At 43.8% G+C, this 16,683-nt stretch overlaps 1 protein-coding gene across 22 annotated transcripts in view; it reads left to right on the plus strand.

The window, feature by feature from the left end:
- The window catches only part of SGMS1 (sphingomyelin synthase 1), a 324,117-nt gene that overhangs the window by 279,899 nt on the left and 27,535 nt on the right, over positions 1 to 16,683 (plus strand). For all 22 annotated transcript variants that reach the window (XM_027528939.1, XM_027528943.1, XM_027528946.1 and 19 more), the window contains one exon: positions 2,750 to 3,601. In XM_027528939.1, the coding sequence (XP_027384740.1) occupies positions 2,979 to 3,601 (623 nt within the window). In that variant the 5' untranslated portion in view covers positions 2,750 to 2,978. The remainder of the gene's footprint in view (positions 1 to 2,749; positions 3,602 to 16,683) is intronic.

Here is a 16,683-nt window from a genome sequence, read left to right on the forward strand (position 1 = left end):
CTTGGATACTGAGACAACATTGACTGAGCACCTTTTGGCCCCTTTGGAGTTGAGACGTGTGGATGCTTAAGGTTGTAGCCCTTGCGTGGTCCCTCAGAGTCCCCTGGGGCAGTCTAGACAGACCCTTAAGCATGAGGTGATACGTCAGGAAGGTGCCAAGCTCTATGGGCTCTCAGAAGAGAACTCTTTCCCAAAGCCTGGACTAGCTGTCAAGCTCTACCACCATTTGGTTGGTTGTTATTTAGTCTGGAAAGTTGGGAGTTAGACATACTGTCCATTTTCATACCAGAGCTGGGTTTGAGGGCTTCGGTAGACACAGTTTGGTCTTTGGAATCGGAAGGCCTGAGTTCAGGTCTTGTTTGTGCCTGGACCTCCCAGTGGGTCCATTGGGAGCTCACACTTACTAGGGAGGAAATAGGATTCAGAGCAGGACAGCCCGGATGAGGTCAGTTTAAGAAATCCCAGTAGAGTTTCTTTACTGGAGGATTTCCAAGCGCTTCTGACATACTAATGTGTACTGCTAGCCCTTGGAAGGATTACTCTGCAGTTCCTAGTCTCATTTGGATTTTTAAAACATGGAGCATTTTCTCAGATTATTATTCCACAAAGCATACTTAGGGAACACTGTCATTCCTAATTTCTAGCTCTTAAACCTACAAATCTGTGCAAGTTGTTTTCAGTTAACACAACGTTCTTTTGAGAAAAGAAGTTAATCCACAACTGGCCAGTGCATTTCATCATGAGCTGTACTGAACAGTAGCTATTGGTTATGATAGAAAATTTGAGAAAGTAAGAAAATATCGTTTTATTTTTAGGCATATTGGCATATAACATTTTAGTTTTATATTTGCAGCATGATTTGTTACTTGTATATACTACAAATTGATCCCCACAGTAAGTCTGGTTATCATCTGTCACTGTATAATCGACTTCTCCTTTGTCTATTTCACTTACCTCCAATCCTCTCCCCTCTGGTAGCCACCAGTCTCTGCTCTGTAAGATTTGTTGTGTTTATTAATTTGTCTTTTAGATTTCACAGGTAAGTTATATCATACAGTATTTGTCTTTCTCTGTCTGACTTATTTCACTTAGCATAATAACCTCTAGGTTCATACATATTGTGATAGACTTGTCACAGATGGCAGTGTGTGCTGTTGGTGGGAATGTAAATCGGCGCAGTCACTATGGAAAACAGTATGGAGGGTCCCAAAAAAATTGAAAAGGAACTACCATGTGATCCAGCTATTTCACTTCTGGTATTTATCTGGAGAAAACGAAAACACTAATTCACAAAGACATATGTATATTCCCTTTGTTCATTGCAGCATTATGTATAATACCCAAGATATGGAAATAATCTAAGAGTCTGTCCATGGATCCATGGATAAAGAAGATGTGTGTGCGTGTGTACACACACAGTGGAGTATTACTCAGTTGTAGAAAACAGAAACAGTGCTGGATTGTGTATCCTCAACTTTCACATACGGATTTTAAAGTACTGACAGCAGTCCTGTGAAGGAGACATTTGATCATGGCCATTTTGCACATTAGTAAGCTGAAGTTCAAATAGTATGCATGGAGATGCTGAAAGTCAAACTATGGTCTGCCTTTTGCCAAAGGCCACATTTCATTAACCATAATGCTTTGTTATAGAGCTCAGTCTTTTATTTTTAACTTCTCTTGCTTTTTTAAAGTTTTAAATGATTATTACAAAATTAATATATATTTACTAAAGATAAGTAGGTGAGAGAGAATTAGAAAATGCCCCCCAAGCTCATCATCAAGTAGAAGAACTTCAGTCTTTATTTTCCGTTGTTTTATGCAATGTTATATTCATTAACCATACTTGTGGTTAAATATATGTATGTACAACATATATACATTTTTATACTCTATATATATAATTTTTAATCTCCCTACAGATGTGCATTTTGGTTATTGCCACATCACTGATAAAGTATTTTAATAAACACACTGAACCAGGACTTGGAAACTTGTAGCTCTTTTATACAAGCTGCTGCTTGACTGTAGGCAGGTTCATTGACCTTCCTGGAACTCATTTCCTTGTGGATAAGTGAGGATCAGATCACTGGTTTGGAAGCTGTGGTTTTCTACACAGTTTCCTGCGGGCTAGGGGTAGAGATGTCATCAGAGCAGAGAGGACCCTGGCCCTTTACTCCCATCTGTTTTCACTCAAGCTTACACTCTTATAACTCTTTTATAGATTTGGGGTCCAAGCACATTTGCAAAGAGGAACTCACTGATTTTTGTGGAAGAGTATAAAATTTTTGGACCTGATGATCCTGAAGCTCTCCACTTCTATGATTCTCTTTTATGATGTCTGTTAAGTGTGCTCTGTACATTTAGAACATTTCTTCACCAATCTACACTAATCTAGAGTGGTAGATTAAGCAGATTTGCTGCAGTCTTTCAGCTGATCTCAGGAACCACGTAATAAGCACAAAAATAATCCCTGATCAGTGCTGAGCAATGTTCAAAGCACTGTTGAATTGTTTCTCAGCAAATTTACCACTGTCTTTGACTTGATCCATCTCAGGTCCAATTTAATGCCTCTTTTGGGGAATACTAACCAGGGAGTCATTGGTTCCTTAAAACAAATATATGTTTGAAAACTATGGACTCCACCAATAACTGGTTTTCCATTTTCCTTATGCATGTGAAGGTTATGAATCTTGAGGGATTAATTTGAAAGTCCCAGTAGCTTGACTTGTTTCTCTTGCCTCCGCAGAAGGAAGAATGTTCTTCAGAAATGAGGTGAATTAATGCTCAGGCACTCAAGAACCCTGGACAGCTTACATGAGGTGTTTAAAACCTGCCCTGACCATCTCGCCACACAGCTCTGTTATGAGGCCTGACAGGATGAACGCAGCGTGGAGGGACAGTGTCCTGCCCTGTCGGAACGGTGACTGCTGACCCGCCGGGAGCAAGCAGGGGGCCTCACACTGTCTGCCAGCACAATGAAGGAAGTGGTCTACTGGTCACCCGAGAAGGTGGCAGACTGGCTGCAGGAGAATGCTATGCCAGAATACTGTGAGCCTCTGGAACATTTCACAGGCCGGGACTTGATCAACCTCACCCAGGAGGATTTCACAAAACCCCCGCTGTGCCTGGTCACCTCTGACAACGGGCAGCGGCTCTTGCACATGATAGAGACCCTGAAGATGGAGCACCACTTGGAAGCACACAAGAACGGCCACGCCAACGGGCACCTCAGCATTGGCACCGGCAGCCCCTCCCCTAACGGCAGCTTCAGCATCAAGGTCAAACCCAACGGGATGCCCAATGGGTATAGGAAGGAAATGATCAAGATCCCCATGCCAGAACCGGAGCGCTCCCAGTACCCCATGGAGTGGGGCAAGACTTTCCTGGCCTTTCTTTATGCACTTTCCTGCTTTGTTCTCACCACAGTGATGATCTCGGTCGTCCATGAACGAGTACCTCCCAAGGAGGTGCAGCCTCCACTACCGGACACGTTTTTTGACCATTTTAACCGGGTGCAGTGGGCCTTTTCTATTTGTGAAATTAACGGCATGATCCTTGTGGGACTCTGGTTAATTCAGTGGCTGCTCTTAAAGTACAAGTAAGTAAAGCACAAGTCTGCAGTTTCAGGGATTGGGAGGTGGCACGACCGATGTTTAATATTCATTACTGGGAAATGAAATTGATCAAGCAGTAGGAATCAAAGCACATTCTTTCTTTTTTGTTTTTTAACCACGTAGTCTGTTGAACCAACCAGAGCTCTGGCAGCTTTAAGGAAGTGCTCTGTTTTATACCAGATTCATACAGTGATGAACAGGATTGTTAGAGATGAGGTTTTTTATGTTTTCACATCACAGGAAGGAAAACCCTCAGACATTTTCAGAGAGTACAGGCTATTAAACCACAGAAAACTATCCAGTCTTGGTGTGTGTAACCCATCAAATCAGTGGTTGACAGTTGGCCTGTGGGCTATGAATGACGCTATAGCTTTTTCCACACAGAATCAGATATCTGAACCATTGTGATATGTATCTGAAGATGCTTCACACAGAGAATTCAGAACAGCTGGTCCAGAGTGACTTGAGCTAGTGGAGAGTGATACCCAGTTTAGGTGGGATGTGGATGAACCTGCATGGCTTTCCACCTTTCTTTAGAATGTGTGGCATTTAGAGCAGTATTTCATTCTGGTTTCTCAGGATTTTCAGTAGGCATCTCCTTTTAGTTTCAGGTAAATCCAAAGTGGCTTTCATGTCCCAGGCTCTAAACTCAATGCAGCAAAGTTATTTGCCTGAGTTGCATATAGCAAACTGAACACATGCTTTGCCCTCATCACGGGTGTCTGATTTTTCCATTAGCAGAACATCTTTATGGCTTCCACGCATGGGAGTTGGAAATTGGTTTGCTAAGGAATGAGTGTCTCTCTGGTAGACTCTGTTGCATGACCCACAGTGTGGTTGAATGTTAAGGAAATCATCTTAAGTAAAGAAAACAAAATGCAGACTGAGAATTTATGTTGAACTTTAATGGAAATGATGAGTTTTTTCTTGTATGTTTTATAAAGTCTGTGTTTTCTTCCCTTATACGTTAGATATCTACAAGTGGAAATAAAAGCAACTCCCGAGTCTTTGCCAGTAAAGGACTATCTTTATGTTGTATGTAGGAAGCTATTCAAGTAGTCAGTTTTCATCTGGGGGCTGGTTTGGCTATCCCAGAGTTGAAGCAGGGAAGCCTGGTGTGCCACAGTCCATGGGGTCACACAGAGTTGGACATGACTGAACCACTGAAAAACAAGAGTTTAAGGTAAATTTGATACAGGAGCAACAGTCTGGGATGCGTTTGAGTTTGTGGAAGAAAGACTGTTTCTTGTTCGCTTTAGTTTTAAGAGGCTGAATAGGTAAGAATAGGCCGTAGAAGTGTGAGATGCTAAAAATTTACTAATTATATTCTTCTGTCAGACTTCAGTTCTGCTTTTGACTTTCAAAATTTTTCCCCTAGAAGCTCATTAGAGGGGAAAAAGAAAAATGTCTATATATTTTCCCTTAACAAAGGCAAGGTCAACTCTAAATTAGGCTTCCTGGGGTTTTCCTGATTTTTGTTGTTTTGTTTATATGAGTTTGTTTTCTGATTTTTATCAAAATTCTTACATGCCAGCTAATAATTTACTGCCCAGAAAAGAACATTTATGTACTAGTATGTACACATCAAAACCTTTCACAGAAATGTGAGTTTTGAATAATTTTATTCTTGTTCTAAGAAATGTCCTAACCACAGGGATAATTTCTTTAAAGTATATTACTGTTGGTATTTCTCTCAGCAGGGACTTTTCCTCTAATCTGTTTCTCTTGAGGCTTTCTAATTTTGTCTTTTACTGGTATTTGTTGCTAATACTATAGTCATTTGCACGTTTAAATTGTTCTACAGCCATAAATCACTTAATTCATGCCTGGGGCAAAATTAACCCAAGGCTGGGACACAGGCAGCCCTGGCCCCGGCCCCAGCCGTGTGCTGGCATGCTGATAGAGTGGATGAATCTCCAAATCTCAGGAGCCTTGTTTTTCTCACAGATTCAGTCAAGACCTCTCAGTCTAGATGATTTCTGTTGCTCTATGCCACTGTTTTATTTGATTACAAAATCACTGAATGAGCCAGTTACATTTGAGTGTTAGTAGCTGCAGAGCGTTTCTAGTTCACAATATGTCCAACTTTAAAGATTCTTTAAAGTCCTCTCTCTGGTTTCCGCGTTGGCAGGATAACCCCGTCATTTTCATGCGAGTCTTCAGCATCCGCCCCCCTGTCCTACTACTGGGGCACATCCCTAGCTTGCCATCTCCCTCCTTGAGACCTCTCTGGAGTGTGTGTGGAACACCAGACCTGGGAAGGGCAGGAAGAAAGATGCAGGTGGACACACCAAGCAGCGGCTATTAATGAGCCCCCTTTCCCTGGCCCTCATGAGGGCTGAACTGTTTCCTAGTGCAGAGAGACACCCTTATTCCACTTATTTGGCTCTGACAGTGTAGCAGTCTTATTCATCATGTTGGGAAAATGGATCCTTCTGGTTATGGAATATTCTGTTTAAAAGCAGTAACCCTCTCATTTTTTCTGTGCTCAACTCCTCTGGCACTTGACCCCTCTCCCTAGCCTGCACTCAAACTCAGCTTTTCTAAAACCAGATTTATCATCTTTTTCTTTCAACTTCTTCCTTTTTCGTAGGCAGTGGCATTTCCTAGAAACCTAGAACTTCTCAGTTCCTTTCGTATAAATAGTCACTAAGTTCTGTCGATTCTAATCGCAGATTCATTGCCTCTTTTCATTCCTACCTGCTGAGTATAGTGAGTACTCAGACGGAGGCCCAGTTCCTTAGCCTGAAGCTCAAGGTCCTCATATCTGGTCCCAGGCTGTTCAACCTCATCTGTAGCTGCTCTGCTCAGTGGTTTCCCTTGAACCCTCCAAGCTCATGTCACATTCCGTTCTGTTCTTTGTGTGTGTGTGTGTGTCTCCTTTACTGCTGGACTTTACGTTCCCCAAGGGAAAAGACCAGATCCTATTTGTCATTTATCTTGGTATCCCACTGCCTCATATAGAGTCTGGCACATAGAAAGTGCTTGTTTAAAGTTCATTCACTGAGACCCTCCTGTATGCGGGGCTGCTGCAATGCTCAGAGACCCCTTGATGCTCACACGGAGCTTGTATTCTCACTAGGGTGAAACAGTTTGTGAACAAATGAATATATACTACCAGATGGGTAAGAGAAATGCAGAAAAATAAAGCAGTCTAAAAGGTTAGAGAGTTTTGGAGACAGTAGGGAGGGGGTGGTATTTTAGATGAAGCGTTTAGAAAAGGCCTCTAATGAGGTGACCATTGAATAGACACCTGAATCAATGAGGGGGATACCAGTTGGTGTTTGGGGCAGGAGTCCCGGTAGGAGACACAGCAAAGGCAGAGTCTCTGAGGTTTACCTGGGGAAAAGCCACAGGCCAAGCAAACTGGGAGAAAATGGCCACACAGAGTCAGGGAGGTGTGGATGGCATATGGGTCATGGAAAAAAGAGGCAGGATTTTTGTTCCAGGTGTGGTGATAAGTCATTAGGGAAGAATGATGTGGACAGATGTGTATTTTAAAAGGAGCACTCTGGCTGCAGTGAAGAGAACAGGTCAACGAGACTGGAAGCAGGGGATGGGTTAGGAATCTATTACAAATGGTCCAGTTGGGAGATGACCATGAGATAGACTCATGTTTCGCCAATGAATACGTTTGGTACTGGGATGGTGGGAAGGGATGAACTCTTTCTAGAAGCCATGGCTTCTGTTACATTTAGAGCGCCTTATCATTTATAGCCACAGGGCTGGCTTGCGTTACAGAGACTCACATAAGGTTTTTGGGTCTGTCTCTGAATCTCTGAATTTTATATGAAGTTTAATGAGGAATGAATCGAAGACTGAGATTGAATTCACTTATTTGGGAGCTCTCACAGCTTTGCTGGAATATATTTTATTTCAGAGCAAAGTCGGGTGATGTGTATATTCTGATATTTGTTTTCTGTCACGGCTGCTTTTGGATCAGATATTTGCCTGCAGGGCTTCCCAGGTGGTGCAGCGGTAAAGAATCCACCTGCTAACACAGGAGACAAAGAGACAAAGACGGCGGTTCAGTCCTGGGTCGGGAAGATCCCCTGGAGGAGGAAGTGGCACCCCACTCCAGTATTCTTGCCTGGAGAATCCCATGGACAGAGGAGCCTGGTGGGCTACAGTCCACGGGCTGTCAAAGGGCCGGTCAGACCTGACTGAGCAACTGAGCACACACATTTGCCTACAGTGAATAGTAGTCATTTGGGGGGTGGGAGTGGATGGTATAAAGATGAATTAAACGTTGCAGGATGCATTGGTCCACTGGTGGTGAAAAGATTTGAAGAAAGAAAAAAGAAAAGGAGCCACAGGATACTTGGGACATGCGGTGGAGTTGAAAGAACTTCGTGGTTGAGCATTTGGGGCATGGGGTAGCATAATCTGGCATAAACCGTTGTGCGACATTGTGGAGAGAACGGTCACCACGTAGGTTCTTTGAAAATTGATCTCAGGCCAGAAGGGAAGGAACTGGAGAAGGGAATGGTGTTGGCCGATCCTGCATTAAGACTTGATGTCTCAATTCAGAACTGTTTGTCGGGGCTTCATTGATCCCGCAGGAAGGAACAAGTACAGGTTTCCAGCGTGGCTTCCCAGGATTGCAGTCTGAGAGTTTTTAGGTGTTTGGCAGCAGTGTGTTTTTTATGTTCAGAGACCGCTTCGGAAAAGACTTTGTATTTTATCCTTTGATAACATGCCCTGGGTTTGGAGGCCTTATTTGTTCGGAGGGTGTCTGCGGTGTTTGCCTCTCTCCTGTGGATGAATCTAATTTCCAAGGACATGATCCTTGTGCTGATTGGCAGCTGCTGCTCTCAGATGCTAATTTAATGTTGTTGTTTTGTGTTTTATTCAGTAGAGAAGATTCTCCATCAGCATGTATCTTTCATTTCACCCCTGTTTAATTCCATCAGTGTCTCTTTTCACACTAAGTTGATTGGTTTAAAGTACTTATCTCTTTCATCTTCTAATCCTCAAAGTAGTTTATGACCACAGTTATTGTCAACATTTTTAAAATTTTGTTTTCAAGTCTTTGATGATTGTGATTAAGTAAAGTCCTTAAAAGCTGTTGATGTAGAGCATTTAATGTGAAGGAGTTCCCTCCAATAATGTTTATTCTTCAAGTTCCAGAAGGGCCTTTTTTTTAAAAAAGCCATTTCACTTTATTAGAAATCAACGGTGCCCTGTGGGCCACTAGGCTGGTCTCTAAATGGAACTTCAGGGCGTCTTTACGTTTAGCAATTTATCAAGGACTATTGAAGACTAGTGCTAGAGATGTCGCACTGAGCAAACAAAGCCTCATAGAAACAAAGCTACATAGTTATCTTCTGGGAGTTTTTGTGTGTTCTCACGGTAACATCTCAGGTTTTTGAAGTGTGGGTTGTCCCACACTATCCTAAAGTACAAAAGTCATGAGGACAAAAATTCCCTTCTGCTGTTGCAGCTGTAGGGTCACCTAGTGCCTTATTTAATCAGCTGATAAACCAGCATATTCCTCTCCAGCCATAAAGCAAGATAAGAGCTCAGAAGTCATCATTCCCCTCCCTTGCTTCTCTCTCTACACACGTACCTGTATCTATTATATACTTAACTCAGAGTCTGTATTCTTCTGTCCCTTTTCATCCATGTTGTCGAAAATCATTATCACCCTGTTCACGTGGCACATTCCAGACATTTGAGTAACAGGAATTTTTTTTTTTTTTTTTCTTACATGCGTTGAGTTATTTGATCCAGTCAGCTCTTAAGACGAGCAGTACTATTCTCTTGTCTCTGTGAAGATAACTGAGACACAGAAAGTATGTTGACTTCCCCAAAATCCCACACTGAATATTTAGAAAATTGAAAGTTTTTCAGTGTAAGTCCACGGAAATGTCCTGGGGAAGTGTATTTTCTTAGCAGATGTAGTACCATTGATCAGACAAGCAGAGGACTGGTAGAAGAATGAAAACAGGTAAGTCCTGCTTTGAATAATAAGGTTTATGCAATGCATACAAACCAGGAGACATTCCTACGTGCCCCAGGATTGGACCTGCCACACCCGCAGGCCAGCCTGTCTTGCTGTTCCACCGTCGTTCGTGGACGTGTACTGAGTTCTGTCCCAGCTGACTGCTGTCCTCTGACCTGCCGGGTATGGTGTGGTCCCTGTTCACCAGGGGTCTCGGAGACCCCCGGTGCCACCAAGTGCAGTAACGCTTTTCCACTGCAGACCACCAGTCAGGAGTGCCCAACCTTGTTCTTTTATTTTATTCAGTTTTAATTGGAGGATAATTTGCTTTACAGTATTGTGTTGGTTTCTCCCATACATGCACGCGAATCAGCCGTAGGTATACGTATGTCCCGTCCCCCTTGAACCTCCCTGCCACCTCCCACCCCACACCAGCCCTCTAGGTTGTCACAGAGCCCCAGGTTGAGCTCCCTGCATCACACAGCAAATTCCCACTGGCTGTCTGTTTTTCCCTTGGTAACGTGTATGTTTCCATGCTGCTGTCTCAGTTTGTCACACCCTCTGCTTCCCCTGCTGCGTCCACAAGCCTCTCCTGTCTATCTGCATCGCCGTTGCTGCCTTGCAGATAGGTTCTTCTTCTCCTTGATGTCTCCTTGCTGTCTCGAGCTCGTTTTCGCCCCTTGAGTCTGACCCCATTGTCCGTCTGGGCTGCAGAGCCTGGGCTGAGATCCTGCTTTCATTCTGGGGACCTTTCCTGTCTCATTATCCTCCCATGTAATCTGGACCTCCTAGGTGTTTGCCGGCTTCTGCTCCAGCTCCCTGGGAATGGGGAAGAACAGCCACTCTGAGCCCTCAGTGATGGATTCGCTGCCAGGCTTACTTCTCATCCTCACAGTAGCGAACAGATGGTCTTACCTGCTCTCACCTTTATCAGTGTCAGTCTCAAGACCTAAATATTAGCCTGAACTCTAGGAATTGTCAGGAAACTAAATTCAGTAATCCCAGCAATTTAGGTTTTAAATGAGCATAAATATTCTAAGTGGCTTTTTAAACTGAGAGGATAAAAGGGAGAGAAAGAAAAAAAATACAGAGGTGCAATAAATTACAGTTTTCATAAGTTAGTTTTTATTTATGACACTAAAGAAACTAATGTACCTCGCTTATAGGCAGATTAGAAGGTAAAAATAAAAAAGAAAAATTTACTGATGGTGCCTAAGATAAATAATGCTAACATCTGGTTTCGTATTTGGCTTAATATTTTCCTGTATGCTCATATAGGTGTAATCTGTATATGTGTGTATTTTTAGTACCATATTTGCCTTGTATTTTACAATGTGCCTCAGGATCATCTCTGTCCCTTTCTCTTAAAAAATCGTCATGGATGTCTGTCTAAGTATTCATGATCTTATTTAGAAGTCATTGCATCTGTCCCTCCCAGCCTGTTTGTATCAGGGCAGTGGCAGTTAAGCATCAGTTATACTGTAAATCTTAGTTTAAGATAATCTACAGGCACCTATTGACTTGAGGTGAGTTTGGTCAGGTTACTTAACTACTTGTAGTAGCATTGTTTCCTCATCTACAGAATGGGAACAATAAAAATAGTGCCCGTCTCAGCGTCGTTGTGCCGATGGAGTGAGATATATGTATGGAGCACTTAACGAGTCCTTGGTGCCCTCCTGGTTCCTGTGCCTGCCCCGCCCCCGTTCCCATCTTACCCTCAGTCGGTCAGTGCTGTCCGACTCTGCAGCTTCACGGACTGTAGCCCACCAGCCTCCTCTGTTCACTGGATTTCCTGGCAAGAATACTGGAGTGGGTAACCATTTCCTCCCCCAGGGAATCTTCCTGACTCAGGGATTGAACCCACATCTCTCGCATCTCCTGTATCTGCAGGCTTCTTCTTTCCCCCTCGCACCACTTGGGAACAGCGTGTCTGTCTTCCCCCGACTCTCAGGCCAGACGTCTCGGTCACCACGTCTGGTCTTCATCCCCCCACTTCTCACCAAGTCGCTGCCCTGCAGTCACTGGTGCCGTCTCTTGCCTGGGTGGTTACAGGAGCTTCCTCCCAGTCTGCTTCCATTCTTGCTCCCCTTACGTCATGTGTCAGCTCCGCAGACAGAACGTGTAACTTCACAAGTGAGTGGGTGTGTGTGACCCTTCCTCATCTCATTACAGCGTTTAGGTTGGAGGTGCTTATGGTGACCAAGGAGGTCCTCCCAGACTGCAGGTCATCATGTCCTGCTTCCCCCTGAACCTCCTGCCAGTCTCCAGTGCCCTCACGTACTGACCTCTGTTTAGAATCTCCTTCCGAAGAAGGCGCTGCGGGGCTGGGGGTGGGGGCTCAGGATGGGGGGCTGGACAAATGTATACCTGTGGCCGATTCATGTTGATGTGTGGCAAAAACCAGTACCACATTGTAAAGCAACTACCCTCCAGTGAAAATGAATCAATTAATTTTTAAAAAAAGAAAAAGAGAATCTTCTCCCACAGATATCCTCATGGTTAACCCTCCTCACATGTAGGGACATTCTCTGATCAACTTACCCCCAATCTGTAACGTCCTATCCCCCAGTGACACTCTCGCTTAATTTTACCCTTTAGAATTTTCCCAGCATGCTCTATATTTTACTTATATGTTTATTGTCTGCTTCCTCTCCTAGAATATACATGCCGCAAGGCCAGCTTTTTGTCCATTCGATTCACTGCTGTAGTCCCAGAATAAGGCCTGGCACATACGCATGTTCATTAGGAGAGTAAATAAATAATAACAGCAGCTAACATTTATTGAGGATTGCACTGTGCTGATTACTATGCCTGCTGCTGCTACTGCTAAGTCGCTTCAGTCATGTCCGACTCTGTGCGACCCCAGAGATGGCAGCCCACCCATCCCTGTGATTCTCCAGGCAAGAACACTGGAGTGGGTTGCCATTTCCTTCTCCAATGCATGAAAGTGAAAAGTGAAAGTGAAGTCACGCAGTCATGTCTGACTCTTAGTGACCCCATGGACTGCAGCCTACCAGGCTCCTCCGTCCATGGGATTTTCCAGGCAGGAGTACTGTGCCTAGAATTTAATAAATGTTAGCCATTGGTGGTGATGTATGTGCTTATGATGTTTCTAGAAACCAACCCCCTGTTAAAGCAAAAGTGTTACTATCAAGGGTGATCCATGAGCTTAAGGGCAAACATGAATTGTTGAGTTCAGCCAGCTGTAACTGAACAGACATTAAGAATGTGATTCAGGGTGGGTAAGTTTTCATGAAGGAAGGGAATGAGGAAAGATACACATATTTGCATTATGTGTACACACTCATGGGCTTCCTAGGTGGTGCGGTGGTAAAGAATTCACCTGCCAGTGCAGGAGATGCAAGAGACTTGGGTTCAATCCCTGGGTCAGGAAGATCCCCTGGAGGAGGAAACGGCAACCCACTCCAGTATCTTGCCTGGGAAATCCCACGGACAGAGGAGCCTGGTGGGCTGCAGTCCATGGGGTCACAGAGAGTCGAACACAACTGAGCACGCACGCACACACAATTACATGTATTTGTATTATACACAGGCATGTATGTATGCACACATACTATTTTTGCTAATAGCCTGAAATACTAACAAGAAAGGTAACTTCTTCTGTTTGATACATACGTGTGCTGCGGTTTCTGGAGGATGCTTGATTGTGATTCTTTTTAACTCTCTCACATAGACCATACAATCTTAGAGGGTAATATTTTTTTCTTTATCTCATGTTACAATCTATATTTAACTCAGGAAATAAATTTTTTAAGGTGGCTTTAGTGCAGACAGTTTTATCATCTGATCTGTTCTTTACAGATTCCCTAAACCAGTACAGATCATTTTCTAAATCTAATCATCTGTTGCATTATTTTGCAGATCTTTTACATGAGGCTTAGAAAAAAATATAAGTCGATACCTTTTTTTTTTTTAACTTGACAGCTTTGTTAGTGAAAACAGCAGCTAATCAAAAGTATTATTATTGTTGTTTAGTCGTACGTGACTCTTCGGGGCCCCGCAGACTGTCACCTCACCCCCTCACCCCCACCCCCCCCACCCCCAACCGGCTCCTCTGTTCTTGGGTTTTTCCAGGCAAGAATGCTGGAGTAGGCTGCCATTTCCATCTCCAGGGGATCTTCCTGACCCAGAGAACTAACCCACATCTCCTGCATTGGTAGGCAGATTCTTTGCCAGGAGTCAAAAGGGAAGCCCAATTGAAAGGATAAAGACTTGGTTTTTGTTGCGTTTCTTTCTTGACTGACTCTCTGGCCCCAGGCTAGAGAGTCTTTACATCTTGATTCTTCCTTCTGTAAAATGGGATGACAGTATATGCTGAACAGTAATGTGGTTAAAATAATTAATACCAAAAATGCAAAGGTCTCTTTGAGTTGAACTTTTGTAAGGCGGAGGACTGTGCTTTACAGACTCATTTCTGAGCTGGGTGCATAGTTCCATCTCATTCTCCTGATTCACAAACTGCCATTCTCCTGTGTACACACTAGGAAATAGTAAATGAGTTCTGTATTTCCCCGGAGAGCATCTATTTTTACTTTTCTGTTTATTCTGCTTTCATTCTATGGCATTTATTCTTTCCTTTTTGTTTTACAACCCCTTCCTTGGGACTTTCCTTCTTAAAGTATGAAATTAAGCCCTGGGTTTTCGTGATCCATCGTCTGGAGAGTTGTGACTCCTGTGATGGGTAGAAAGGCCAGAAGGGCCTTGAGGGCAGTGAGGAGACAAGGGAGGCCAGGGAGAAAGATGGCAGGACCCACAGCCCTGCTTGGATGAATGCAGCCATCTTGACAACTGCTGTCAGTTAAAGTGTAGGAACGATGCAGAGTGAAGGACTGGTGAGCGTCAGCAGAGGTTATTTCCAGTAGAGGAAGGAGTTTAAAGGACAAACATTTGTGGGAAGAAGCAGGAAAGCGCTATCAGAAGTAGTAAGAAGTGAAGCTCTAAAGCATAGAGCTGCGGGATATTGCCCATGTTACAGGCACTGTCAGAAGTCTCACTAGTACTAAAACATAAGTAAGGAGCAGCTTTCTTTAGGGGCATTCTCTGATAGAAGGGACGAAGGCCTCTGTTGATAATGGTAATCCCAATTTCACTATTAAAAAATACCATAAACTAGAAACCAAGTTTTGAAGTGATCTGGAGAATGAAGTGGCTCTCTCCAGTTGGAAACTGGTAGGAAGCTGCATGCAGAGCTGTTATATGAGCTAGGTGGTTTGGGTAACAGGAAAGGCCAGGCAAAGAGATTTGCTGGCAAAAACAAGATACTTGGTGAGTGGAGCCCCTTTGGCCCAGGGTGATAGAATTCATATCTGCGAGATAAAATGGGAAGTAGCTTGGGCTCATGTGGAGAAGAGCCCGTGATGGGAATTGGAACGTCAGATGATGACAAGCGGTTACCATAATCCAGGGAATCCCAGGGCTAGTAGCCAGGAGTTAAAGGGAGGAAAACAGATTTAAGAAACTCGTTGGCGTTAGCTTCAGCAGAGTGTGGGCATGGGAGTGGGAGGCTCTGAAGAAAGGGAAGTGGGTGAAGGTGGCCCCAGGTGCCTTTTGTAGAGTCGGTGGTCTGTCAGAAACCTGACGACAGGCAGTGTTTCCAGGGTCCGGCAGAGGGCATGGCTGGCACAGAGGTCTGCCTAAGGTGGAGGGACTTGGTGCGATGTGTTCAGTCGCACCAAGGGCATCAGACTGAAGTTTAGGAATGATGGGGAGAGCAGAGGGAGGGGGGCTTGGCCCAGATCATCTGGGGCCTCGTGGGCTTGGTAAAGGATTTGGATTTTATTCAAAATATATTTGGCAACTATTGGGGGGTTTTTAAAGGGTGTGCTTTATTTAACTTTTAAAAAAGATGATTCTGGCTTCTCTCTGTAGAAAGGCTTTTATGGAGGTACAAATGGAATTAGGGACAGTAGGTCAAAGGTCACAGTAGCAGTTCAGGTGAGATAGAATGTTGAGAAGTAGATAACATCTCAGCACAGTGTGTTAGTTGCTCAGTTGTGTCTGACTCTTTGCAACCCTATAGACTATAGCCTTTCAGGCTCCTCTGTCCGTGGAATTCTCCAGGCAAGAATACTGGAGTGGGTAGCCATTCCCTTCTCCAGGGGATCTTCCCGACCTAGGGATTGAGCCCAGGCTGTCACATTGCAGGCAGAGTCTTTACTGTCTGAGCGACCAGACTGATCAGTCATTGGAGGGATGTAAGCAAACCTTACTGGGCACAGACTGTGCAAACAATAATGGAAAATGAACAGTTTCCTGTTTGATACCTAGAAGAATCTTTTTCAGTACTTTAATAACTAACAGCTTATCATTAAAATAACTGTCAAAAATGCTTTGCAGAGGTCTGGGTCAATATGAAATATGACTTAAAACCCTAAGTGAAAAATGTGAGTTAGGTAGATTTTGTAACTTAAATGAGATCGAATGTTGGCTCATCTATTGGTTCACAGCAGTGTAGTCTCAAAATAAAATTGGGATTTCTTACACAATCTGAAGCCATTTCCTGAACCTTTTTGTCTTGGGTAATATATTTATATTTCAGCGTAAATTATCTGAACTGCAGTTTTCCCATCTGTAAAATAAGGGTCATAGCATTGCAATGCAGGTTGTTCTAAGAGCTAAATGGCTCAGAGTTTGGCATAGAGGAGGAATTTGGCAAAACCCTAGTTACTGTTAATAACAGTCTGGGGAAATTCTTCAGTAGCATTTCTCTGAATCATAAGGAAAATATCCTTTTGCTGGTTAGGAAGCCAGTTTCCAAGGAAGTTAATTGAGATGATTCAGTTCATCAAGCTGGCCTTTGTGAAAGGCAGAGCCAGCATCTGTGTGTAGATGAGCTGGAGACACTGTGTCCCTCGGCAGTACCGGAAGGACCTGAACCGTGTGCGCTGGCTTCCATGGCTTCTCCGGAGACGCGGGGCCCCCGATCCTTGCCCACAGATTCGTGTGCCCTCCCCCTTGTTGATCGCCTCCTGCGTTGGAATTGTCACTTGGATGCACTGCCATGTCTCAGGACCTGTTTGTTTCTAAAAGTCAGTAACTTCTCAGGAGCTGGGAGAGCAGGTCTGAGCGCTGAAAGAACTATGCGTATTCTGGTTGTGGCTT

The sequence above is a fragment of the Bos indicus x Bos taurus genome, chromosome 26, assembly GCF_003369695.1.
Source record: "Bos indicus x Bos taurus breed Angus x Brahman F1 hybrid chromosome 26, Bos_hybrid_MaternalHap_v2.0, whole genome shotgun sequence".
NCBI lineage: Eukaryota > Metazoa > Chordata > Mammalia > Artiodactyla > Bovidae > Bos > Bos indicus x Bos taurus.